Source organism: Maniola jurtina, chromosome 5 (assembly GCF_905333055.1).
Source record: "Maniola jurtina chromosome 5, ilManJurt1.1, whole genome shotgun sequence".
NCBI lineage: Eukaryota > Metazoa > Arthropoda > Insecta > Lepidoptera > Nymphalidae > Maniola > Maniola jurtina.
This window is the reverse complement of record NC_060033.1, coordinates 10,532,425-10,544,930: the sequence shown is the minus strand read 5'-3', so window position 1 is coordinate 10,544,930 and position 12,506 is coordinate 10,532,425. Positions and strand designations below refer to the sequence as shown.

Genomic DNA, 12,506 nt, shown 5'->3' with positions numbered 1-12,506 from the left:
ATAATAATTATTATTATTAGAAAACTTACCTCCGCGACCTCGTGTCATCCCACGAGCGCCGTTCTGTTTTCCTCTCGAAGAAGAGTAGTAGTGCGCTGAAACCTGATGCCCCAATGCTCGCCCTCTGCCAGGTACATAATATGATGGCCGTGAACCTGTATACTTACCTGTATTCGATCTACCTGAGTAATTATTAAAATTCCTAGACTGGTAGTATGTACGCTGTTTCATGGTTAATAAATCACCTGCTGAAGGGGAAGGGTTCGAGATTTCTTCATCAAGGGCACCCTGAATTGCATCCTTAAGCGAATCGTAATTCCTGGCTGTAATTACTGTGCTAAGTGTACGATTACGCAACCCGTCGGCAAACTTTTTAGTGACAAATTTTTCATTTAACGGCTTAAGTACCGCATAAGCATTTGAATCACCTTTTGACTGCGATATTGTAAGGTCAACAAAAAGTTCTGACATTTCTTTCCCATAATCTTGTACAGATCTATTATTTTGCCTTAACTGTTGTATCTTATTTTGGATAGCTATAGGCGATTTTTGTGGCAGTAACACACGCCGCATATCGCTAACCAAGTCATTGATGGCTGTGTAATTTGGCTGTAATTGCAATTTAGCATTTTGTGACAGTCTACTTTTTAAAATGAATTGAATGAGATTATTTTTACAGTCGGGACTTGTAAGCAAAGAATCATAGTAAATAATATTATCGATTAATTGCTTCACAGATATTTCAGAGTCATCGATGATTGGCAGTAATTGTAATGCTACTTTTAATTCGAATTTTGCCATTTTGTTATAATTTTCACAAGACTCGGTATTACACAATTTTAAAATAGTATCATATAAATTGAAAAAATCATTACTTAACTTGTCAAATCGTAAGCATTCATCACCCTTAAAAGATACTGGTATTGAAGCTAATTCTTCTAAAATCGAATTAAAATTACTTACTAAATTGTCCGCTTCACTTAACTTTTTAGATATAATTTCACCTTTTCTCCGACTTGGGCCGATTTTCACTAAATATACCTTTATCTTGGAAAGTTCGTTATATAAGTTCAATAAATCGTCATACATCACTGTCCATCTTGCACTTTGCACTAATTGTAATAGTTTTTTCTTGAATAATAAAATATCACGATCCACAAGGTTTAGCACGGCAGTTCTCACACGAACGCTCCAGTGCTGGTCCTCGTCCTGAAGATCGGCGCGACCGTCGAAGCACGTGCTGGGTTATTTGGCTTCTCATCCAATTTTCGTGGCATTTTTTGTAAAATTTGAAGAATATGTAAAGTACTCCCAGTAACAAAATTGTGCATATAATAATCACAATTATATTGATTGACGAAATATGCCAATGTAATTGTTCTATATTGGCATTGTTTTGACCATTCTGATTGATAAAAATGTCTTCTTTCTCCACCTTTGAGTTGCACATTATACAGGTGTTTTTATATTTTATAAGTATTTATTTATTTGAGTCCGTTTGGCGGGGTCGCCATCTAAGGTTGGGTACAGGAGGTGTAGAAAAATGAGTGAACGAGTCGATGGTTGTAATAGGACTGACTTTTATTTCATGCCACATTGGTATATATGAATGTGCTTATAAACTATTGTTACACTGTACAATGATCACCAGACCAAAGCTTAAAGCAGATTTCTTTGTCTCTTTAAATTTTTTTTGTTATTTGTTTAAATGACTGGCATACTTCTTTTGTATGCTTAAGATATGTCAAAGTTCTGTCAAATGCATAGATAGCGAACACAAACATTTATTTTAATATCAGATTGTTAATGAGAAAGGCGGAGGATCGTGTGTGGTGGCTCCTGTTCAACCAGGCTGATTGATTGATTGTTTTCATTTTATTCAGGCTAATAAAAATAGCGAGTTAGCGAGTGTCCTGATAAAGTTCGAAGAGCGAGTCAAGCATAAAGACAAGAAATTGGAAGAGGCCGCGTCCGCTGAAGCCGCTTTGAGGCGGGAACTGGAGCAAAAGGACAATGTAAGTTTGATAGATAGTAGATGGATAAAATCTTTATTGGTTGATGATGATAATGACCCTGGCTTCGATTGGAGGTTTTTTTAATTGTTAAGGAGGTGGAATTTCCAAAAAGAATGGAATACATACAATTTCATTTTTGACCGATAGCTCAAATACTTATGTATGTATGAAATTTCATCGATGTAACTTGAATAATGACGGATTTCCATACCAATTTTCATCCCTTATTTAACCCCCTTAGGGGTAGAATTTTCAATCTAAGAGACTAAAATCAACACTAAGAGACAACCAATTCCAAAAGACACCAATGTAACCTAAAAATGTTTATGCTACGAGTATGTGAAAGTAGATTCAACCGATTTAAAAAAAATTACAGATGATAAAACAATTGGAGAAGACTGTAGTGGAGCGAGAAAACAGACTGTATCAAGTAACGTCACAGATGGAAGAGATGAAACGCGTCCAGGAGATGGTGGCCAAGCTCATGAGCAAGAGCACGTCTACCACCGCCAGCTAGGGGCCAGGTAAATCCCCCTTGTTTCTAATAGTTTCAACAGTGTCTTGTTTCCTAACGGGTTCAGATATTTGAGCCGCAACTGTGTCTTGTTTCCTAACGGACTCAAATATTTGAGCCGCAACTGTATCTTTGTTTCCTAACGGGCTCAATTATTTGAGCCGCATCTGTGTCTTGTTTCCTAACGGGCTCAAATATTTGAGTGGCAACAGTGTCTTTGTTTCCTAACGGGCTCAAAAATTTGAACCGCAACTGTATCTTTGTTTCCTAACGGGCTCAAATATTTAAGCCGCACTGTGTCTTGTTTCCTAACGGGCTCAAATATTTGAACCGCAACTGTATCTTTGTTTCCTAACGGGCTCAAATATTTAAGCCGCACTGTGTCTTGTTTCCTAACGGGCTCAAATGTTTGAGCAGCAACAGTGTCTTGTTCCTTGTTTGTTGATGTGAGTGAAATCTTCAAACGTCAAGTTTTCTTTCTGTTTCAGATTATGACATTTGAAGGGAAGCTGGTTGAATCTCTCCGATGCGAGCTTTTTATGTTACTTTAAATTGTTGACGAAAGTTACTAGGTACAATAATTTTGTCCGTAGAATTTAATTAAATTTTATAAACAATACTGCAGGTAGAAAAATATCGATGTGTTTACTCCATGACATCAGTAAAAAGCTGAAGACATTGTGCTGTCAATTCATTGATGAAAATTATACATCATTTATTGGTAAAATATTATGACTTCAAATTGACATTGTAAAATGGCCATTGTATATGGCTTATTCATTTAGGTTAGTCTAATCATAATATTACTTCGCTAATTTTTTTCTCTTCAACAAATGAAATTCATTTTTAATTCTATTTTGACTATATTATAAATGTATTTTTTGCATGATTTCATATGATTAATATGAGTTGAATGATCAATATAAATTGCCAATGAATAATAAAAGATTATGTAAATTTTATATTTAAACTGGACAATGACAAATAAAATATAACTGTATTATGTTATCAATTGTTTTTTTACTTATAAAAGCTCTCTCCCGTCTTTAAGTACGCGACATATAAATTAGTAGCGACCCGCCCCGGCTTCGCACGGGTAGCTTATTACAATTTTCGTAGGGATCTCTAATTTTTTTGAAAATAAAACATAACCCATGTCACTCAGGAATAATGTAGCTTTCTACTGGTGAAAGAATTTTCAAAATCGGTTCAGTAGTTCCAGAGATTACTACCTTCAAACTACAAACTTTACCTCTTTATAATACTAGTATAGATTTGGTATTTTACAAAAATTGGTGAAAAAAAAGTATCTTCAACTCTGAAAAAATATATTGTATCATTAGTGAATGACCGCCATTTTTCATATAACATGAGAAGATGTGTTCAGTCGACTAACCAGATTCTTAATAGATGACGTCAAAGAATTACCACGTCATCTTTCAAAAATCTGATTGGTTGACTGAACACGTCTCTCCGCTCCGCTTAAGTGGAAATCGGACTTAGGCTGTTGTAAGCTCGCTAAACATTTCTCGCAAAGATTCTATGCTTTTTAAGTAGGTACATGACATAGTTAAATAAAGTCACTCAAGTCAAGTATTAAAAAATTAAATTAAAAATTTAAAAAACCCCCGACACATAAACCTCTAAAAAGTAAAAAAATAATAGGTAAGTATGTATGGGCCCTTTAAGAATAGTATAAATAGTAAAGTTTTTATCCAAGCGCTCATTGCGCCAGGGGACCGCTACCTATCATAAACTATGAAGTCGTTGTAGAAAGAATAGTTTTTGTTAACTTTAGCGGTCCCCCGACGCAACGAACGCTTGGATAAAAACTTTACTATTTATACTATTCTTAAAGGGCCCATACATACTTACCTATTATTTTTTTACTTTTTAGAGGTTTATGTGTCGGGGGTTTTTTTAAATTTTTAATTTAATTTTTATTTCACGCTTTTTAAACTTTTATTTATAAATTACCGTTTATTTGTGCCATTCTAAGACCCAATTTCTATAATAATATAAATCCAATAAGGCAGCTAATATCTCTTCAAAAGTAACATCAATGTTATGTTAATTATACGTTCCATGAAATATTTTTGACCGAACATCACTAAATCAAGAATTATCTGAATGACTCACAAAGCATTCACTCATAATATTTAACACGACCAAAACGAAATATCTGTTTCTAACATGTCGTTGCTTTAAAAATGTACCCATTTTACGTAGTCGTATAATATTTCGCTTTTTAAGATATACGATTAAATTGAAATCGACTTTCACCCGATGAAATAAGGAATAAAGTGGCTTGTATTTCAATTTTTTTGTTATTGCATGTCAAATTTTTATTTGACATAACTTTCAAAAACCGGTCAAGTGCGAGTCTACCTCACACATGAAGAGTTCTGTGCAAGTTTTTTTTTATGTAATGACAATTCAGTTGTCGGATTTTTCTCTTTACTTGGGCCACAGGAGTAGAGTGCTAGGGCTATAACATATTGCTACCTGCCTTTAGAACCCAATTTATAAGTTTTGATTCTCTTGAAAGATGCGACAGACGGACACACAGACAGACAACGAAGTGGTGAAGGAAAACACCGTCAGGAAACCTGCATGCTTGAGAGTTGGCCATAATGCTCCCTCAAAGGTGCGTGAGGTCTGCCAATACGTGATTGGCCAATGTGGTAGTTTCTCATTCTGAGAGGAGACTTGTGCTCAGTAGTGAGCCGGCGATGGGTTGATCCTGATGATGATGAATTTTAAACGTATTTTGTCAAAGTAAATAAGCTGAGTTCAAGCAGATAAAATAAAAGAAGGTGCGCCTAATGCATCATCCAAACCTGCGCGACAAAGCGACTACGAAGCGGGAACCTGAAAATACCTGAAAATTAGCCGTCTAAGCAAGCTAGCAGGTAGGCTAGGCATGCGTTCTTAGTACTTACTAACACTACTCAATCTTACATATTTCCTTTGTCAGAAAATACGTAACCTCTGGTGGCCCTGGGATAAAAGTAATAAGAAAACCAGAAAAGAGCTGATAACTTCCAAACGGCTGAACCAATTTTTTTGGATTATAGCTAAGAACACTCTCGATCAAGTCACCTTTCAAACAAAAAAAACTAAATTAAAATCGGTCCATTCATTTAGGCGCTACGAGGCCACAGACAGATACACAGATACACAGATAAACAGATACACAGATACACAGACACACAGATACACAGATACACACGTCAAACTTATAACACCCCTCTTTTTGGGTCGGGGGTTAAAAATAGAGATATATGCCGACTGATAGACGAATACAGACTGGTAGCTAAATTATTAGAAAGAATCGCTCACAAGATACTATTTTGTTAGCAACACCGACCCAAAAATATTTTCCCGGCTGACCAAAATAATCCGTATCTGTCTGGCTGGAGGTATTCTGGAGTGTTAGGTATATTTGTATGACCTTGAACTTTGTATGTGAATTTAACCAGATGAAACCAAATATTCGATAAAATAGAGACAGCTTCGTAAAAACTAAAATATCCTTTACATGTTGCTGTCAAACAGACAGTCGGCCAGATGGATTGACGAAACTCTTGTACCTACCTACCTACGTAAGGTTTCCTTGAATAAATTAAAAATCTCTCTGCGTCGTATCCTCATTGCTGAACCCTTACCCCTTTCAATTAATTACATGATGGTAGGAGTTTTCTTAGGATAGTAATGCGGTGGGTTCCTTTTGCATACGACTCAAAGAATGAGATTTCGACTGAGGTTTTACATTTATTATCATGTTAGTAATCATAATTGGGATCGAGGCGATGGCTTAACGTGTTTTCCGAGGCACGGGGGAAACAAGAATGCCAAATTTGGACCTCCAAAGTACATAAGCCCAAAGGTGACCCATCTAGTTATCGACTTGGGTCAACGTTGCTTAACAACAGCTGCAATGAATTGATACCTTTGCGCTGTCACAACTAGACCACATATCCCTCTTTGTTTTACTACAAAAGTCGTTGAAGGGAAGCGATTAGGAAAAACTAGCTAGGGTCAAAGTTGTAACGAGTCGCCATTTTTGGAAGCACCTGTGGCGCTACGCGTATGTGTCACATCTACATAAGCATCTTCAGGTTTTAAAATACCTATAGTATACGAAAAGTTGAAATGGCAACAAGGGTGGAGACGCCCCGCACAGCTCTCGTGCTAACCCGCTGCGGATGAGCGCGGTTGACGTGCGGGTGTGCGTGGCGTCCGCCCGCCGCATACTCTGATTGCCATTCAACCTGTCGCGTACTATATTATAGGTACCTTAGCGCTTTGGGCACTTAGGGTATGACTTATGAGCTTTGTCTATCTGGAGTTTTGTAATATCTTTGACTAAGGTGAAATAAAATATTCCGTTTATTTATTAGGTGTTTATTGAATCTCACAATACAATATTTAAAACTAGTAATGAAGTGACGTATGCACAATACATAACGATAACAATAAATAAAATTTACAGTAATAACAGGCAACAGCGCTTAGATATAAGAGTTTAGATTTAACGCGCACAGGTGACTTACAACCGAAATTAATAAATAAATTAATCAATCCTATCTGTCGATAATATAAAACTAATTATTAGCAACGATGTAATTTGTCACAAATTGTACTTAATACCTATGGTCTTTGTTGACAAATAACAATGTTGGTAAGTAACTTATCGAAAGATTAGGTATAGATCAAAGATTGCTTATAATGGTTAATTTGAGCAGGCGCTAAACGATCTACTGCTATATTAAAACTTTTTATGTTTTGCATAGGTAGGTTCATATTCAAAACTTCATGCTCGCTTTATCAAATTGCGAGTGCCTTGAACTATGATTTGAGAAAGCACCGAAACGACCAAAACGGACTGAAAAATTCATCCTCTTGGCCAATATTGAAATTTTGCTCTTGTTTCGCACGCACTCTTCAATTATGATTGTAATAGCTGATTCACACGCGCGCACGTACACGTGGCACTTGCTTGTGACGCGCGTGAATCCGTAGACATAACTGCACGCATTACGTCTACGCGACCGTTCACGCCACGTAAGCGGTATGCCATGTTTCAATTCTCATACAGTTCCATACATTACAACGCAATGGTACGCGCTACGTCAACGCTTACGCGACGCATACGCGGCCCGTGTGGCCGGCGCTTTATTGTGAATCGCTTTAGTTATATTTAACACTATTTTCTTCTTCCCATCTCATAAACATATTTTTTAAATATTTATTTTTAAATAAATACATTTATGGAGAATCAAAATGAAGTCTCGTACCGCCAATAAAGCTGACCTAAGCTGGCCCTGAATATTTTTTGGGGAAGTTACCTTTACGCGTTAAATCTGAAGAATATTTTATAACAGTGAATTTTTCATAATAAAACAATATAACAAATGAGTATAATATAGTACAATTATTTAGAAATAAGTAGTTATTATAGCGTTAAACTAGAGGATAGGCGATCAAAAAAAAAATATCACCTATTTCACTGAACTAGAATGTCTTTTTAATGTACAGATCAAAATATTTTGTTAGTAAGAAGGTATCTATTCAATTTTAAACAGCATTTCCACTGTGAAAATTGTGCGTGAAAAATTATGTAGGTATAAATATTTTAATGATTAGATAAATTAGTTAAATATTATACGATTCCTAAATCAACTGCTGAATTTATATTTCTGATAAAAAAAATATTATTTTAGGGTTTAAACTCGTTTTGTGAGAGATTTCCATTATAAATATATAAGAATTCGGCTTTACTCACGTGTTTAGTCGACGTAAGTCCGACAAGTTTCGAACCCATCCAGGGTCGTTTTTTATAGGGACTCAGCTCCCGTTTACGTCGACTAAAACACGCGAGTAAAGCCGGATTGTTATATATTTATAAAAAAATAATCATTAAGAAGTATTAATTTTTATGAAACAACTTCACTCAATTTAAGGTGCTCATCATACCTATTTATCTTATTTTTATATTCATTCAAAGGAGTTACAATTTAATAATGAATTTTAAATCCAACATAATATGGCCACTTCCACTTAGTCCGCTGGTCCTAAAGCACTTAGTTTTCGTAACGTAACTACCTACGCACTAAATAAGCGCAAAAATCTAATGTAACCATGAGAATCGATTCGTTATATTTTATTTTGTTACTTAATCTAAATCACTATAAGAAACATTACGGAAACATAGACGCTTTGGCACTTAGGTCTTTCTCACTTTGCATCCTCTTAAATATATCGACAGGTATAATTCATATATTTAAAGTAGCTAATCCTTAAACGTCATACAAACGCGCCTACGTCGTAGCGACGCCGTAGTCATTTTTGCTTTGTAGTTTTCCGCGATTCTGCGGACTTATACAAAGCACATAATAAAATATCTGGTGTTAGTTAGGGTATTCAACAAGACAATGTAATATAACCTATATTGTTATTTATTTTAATTTATTCAATTTTACATCTTATATTTTGGTAAGTTCTTATATAGGTTTTTGGATTGCACAGGTAAATTGATTGTAGGTCTTACTTGCCTGGTCTATTTGGCGTTTATGGATTATTTTCGACTTAAAAGAATAAAAAATTACAGTAAAAATAAAATTGGCAATTTATTTAAAATATTTCTTATTGTAGGTATAAACTGGTGTTATGAATAAAAAGGTTGCACTTTAATTATGGAATCATACTACGTTTTGAAGAGCAATTTATAAAAGTTTTATTACTTTAAACAATGGTGCCTACAGAAGAAAAATGGTTATCTATGTAATAAAAGATTACTTTCACTATTATTTATTGCTATTTAAGTTATTTTCGCCTTAAAACTCACGATTCGAACGTGACTAGGATTATTAAAGCACTAAATGAGTTGCTAGAGATTCAAATCGAATCATTTTAAAATTTTATCATGAATTTAAATATTTTAAATCTATTGGTCTTTACTAAGTTTAATTATTATGCTATAAATACTTAGTTAAATAATGTTTAAATGATGTGACTAGAAACATGCAAAACTTTAAAATACGAGAATGAGCAAGTTTTAACGGTTTTATATAGATAAATATAATACGTATGTACAAAATTTGTATCTTACAATAGTTATTATTCTAGTGACCAATTTCTCTCTTTGAAGTTGTAAATTGAGAGCATGGACCTTGAGAGGTAAACTATTAATCAAAATTAGCATTTTTGTCAATTTATCTCACAGTCTAACTACGCTTTCATTAAAACCTTCACTGATGAAAACTCCAATTGAATGCTAAAATCAACATCGTGAGCAGTTTTAAATACCTTTTTTTAATTATTACGCTTTTGAACTACTTACATAAAATTTTCAAAAGTACTGGACAGTCTACTACCTTTTTATTTGGTTGAGATTTCAAATGCTTATATGAAAAGTATGTTCCCAGCTCCCAAGCAGACGAAGATTCAGAAGAGTGATTTCTAATTCCACTCAACTCTTGTTTAATGTAAGATAGATACTTACAAGTACTTATGAAGGCGTTACTTTTTCTACATTATCTAAAATATTATAAAATACGTCTGTACAATTATTTGTCATTTAGAAATTACACTTTACCACCTCCAAAATAATAGTTCATTTTTTAAACTGCGTTTTTTTTGCTTCGAGTGTGGAGTGAAAGTTATTTAAAATTATTTTATTATTAATTTAATTCCACTTAAAAACAAAAATAATAATAATATTTTTATAATAATAATAATAATATCTTGGTTGTCATAATTTACAGAGCTACGAGTAGGTAAGTTCACAACCGAAGCTTGATGGATATCTTCTAGAAAATAGAAGGCAACTCTTTTTTTCTCAACTAGTTTTAGTGATCACAAATCATTCCTTATTAGGTACTTCTTGTATGGGTTAAATAATAATAACTGAGGAACGATTGCCGCAGATTACAGTGTCATGAGTTACGGAGATATGAACTTTTAAAATTATATATTGAAGGCTCTCTTCCGCATACGTTTACGCATGTAGGGATATCACACCTATTGGAGGTAGAGGCTTGAGGTCTTATCCAATCTCAGAACTCACAACAAGAGGCAGAATCATTAAATTGATATAATAGGAATGCACATACTCGTAACAATACATCAAACAACCTACGTGACGTCCTTGTTTGCAAAGACGTGGTCCCCCGTTTATAATAAGGTCCACCTTATTCTGTGAAATCCCAAAGATCTTCCGCAAATGTACACCCTAAGCCTCAGCTTAGGCCGTGAATAGGGCATCACTATGTTATTTTGTATGTATACAATTTAAATTTACTCCAAACTATCTACTTTAACAACTTAAGCTAAGATCACAAAACTCATTGACTAAAGGGCTACGATCAATTCCTTTATTAATCACTAAATCAATGTTTGTGTGATAGATGTGGCGAGTAGAAATTTGAAGAACTCCATAATAGGTAAGTACTTTGCAATTTTCTACTTAGTTACAACAGTCTTTTGCGGAATTTTGCAAAGTAATTATTAGGTATATTAAATGAGTTTTATGGAAATTTCTTCAAATGAATTATTTATTGAATATAGCGAATATTTTACATGCACCATGCAATAACATTGCTAAATTCTATACATTTCAACTTAAATAACAGTTTTTTTTTTAAAGTTGAAAGACTCTTCTGTTGTGCAAAATCTTTAAATTAAAGGACCTAAAACAGAGTTAAATCTAGTGATATCCTTTTCCGTAGAGACCGTAATGAAAGGAATAGCAATAGCAAGATCTGTCATTTTAGTTTAAGAGATTGTGTACAACAGAATTAGCTACACTGTTTAGTAATTTAAATTAAAAATTAAACTTGATACTTTTGCAATAAGTTCACGAAGACATGAGACAAGGAGAAAGATGAGGAGTTTTGTCAAATTTGCTTGTTTCTTATATGGTTTGCATTTCAAAACTTGAAACTAATATGCATTTTTTTTGTCTGCTTCCGACCTCCTATTAATGATTGTATATCTTAATTAAATAATTTTAATCGACGGTGGGTTTTTGGGCACTCTCCTTAATTTGTATCGTTTCAATGTACCTACGATAAAATTAAATTGAAAGCTACATTTATCGAACCTAATAATATGGTGTTTGATAAAACAGATGTTAATAACAAAAAAATTACTGTCTTTGAAATATTTGAATAAGCAAATAAGTATACTTACAAAAATATAATTAATATTAAAAAAACCAGTAGGTATTCATTACAATAAAAAATATGATGTCGAGTGATTATAATATAATTAATTGTAAATGAAATAGGAATACCGTTTCCTTATCAGTAACGAATACGTAGGTACTTATTCGTCAAATTTAAAGAAAAAGCGTCGTTCGAAAAAAGTTTTTTGCTGTCTTCTTCATGCTCTCTCACAATCGCATAAAATCCTTATTCTTTATACCTATGTATCACATACTTAACTGATGTGTTTGTAACAGTCCATTTGGCAGTAAATTATTGAATGGGATATGGAAAAAATTGTACTACAGATTTTGTCGTATTTTTTTTTTGCGTCTACTTCTCTGCAATTACCTGAAAAGAGGAAATAAATTTTATTTTCTGATTGAAATAGTTATTAGACATTAGGGAAGAGTCTTAAAATACATATAACTCAGAAAAGTTGAGGTGCATGCCAGAGTTTGAACTCTGGACCTCCGACAAGGAGGCCGCCGTTTTAACCACTAGGCTATCACTGCTGCATGGCTGGGAGTTCTATAGAATATTCTTAAAGAAGTTTGAAGTATACCAATTCGCACTTGGCCAGCGTGGTAGACTATGACCAAAACCTTCTCGTTCTGAGAAGAGACTGCTCAATAGCGAGCCGGGCGATGGGTGGATCGTGATGATGATGATGATGATGATTTCTTTTGCTTGTAATATAAATAACTTATGAAGCGGAAACGTTTTCAATTAGATTATGTATGGGACTCTATATTACGTAAAAAAGTG

The 12,506-nt window shown here is 34.0% G+C and overlaps 2 protein-coding genes across 6 annotated transcripts in view; one reads left to right on the top strand and one right to left on the bottom strand.

The window, feature by feature from the left end:
- Nucleotides 1-12,506, top strand: part of LOC123865236 — a 33,534-nt gene that overhangs the window by 19,016 nt on the left and 2,012 nt on the right. Inside the window, exons 18-21 of one of the 4 annotated variants that reach the window (XM_045906167.1) lie at nucleotides 1,884-2,015; nucleotides 2,392-2,539; nucleotides 3,477-3,481; nucleotides 4,826-4,832. In XM_045906167.1, the coding sequence (XP_045762123.1) occupies nucleotides 1,884-2,015; nucleotides 2,392-2,532 (273 nt within the window). In that variant the 3' untranslated portion in view covers nucleotides 2,533-2,539; nucleotides 3,477-3,481; nucleotides 4,826-4,832. Of the gene's footprint in view, nucleotides 1-1,883; nucleotides 2,016-2,391; nucleotides 2,540-3,017; nucleotides 3,450-3,476; nucleotides 3,482-4,825; nucleotides 4,833-11,276; nucleotides 11,288-12,506 lie in introns of those variants that run through there. The other 3 variants (XM_045906166.1, XM_045906168.1, XM_045906169.1) reach the window with 3 other exon arrangements.
- LOC123865235 (dipeptidyl aminopeptidase-like protein 6) overlaps nucleotides 7,198-12,506 on the bottom strand; it is a 122,870-nt gene continuing 117,561 nt past the window's right edge. For both annotated transcript variants that reach the window (XM_045906164.1, XM_045906165.1), the window contains exon 19: nucleotides 7,198-12,089. The gene's annotated coding sequence lies outside the window, so the exon portion shown is untranslated. The remainder of the gene's footprint in view (nucleotides 12,090-12,506) is intronic.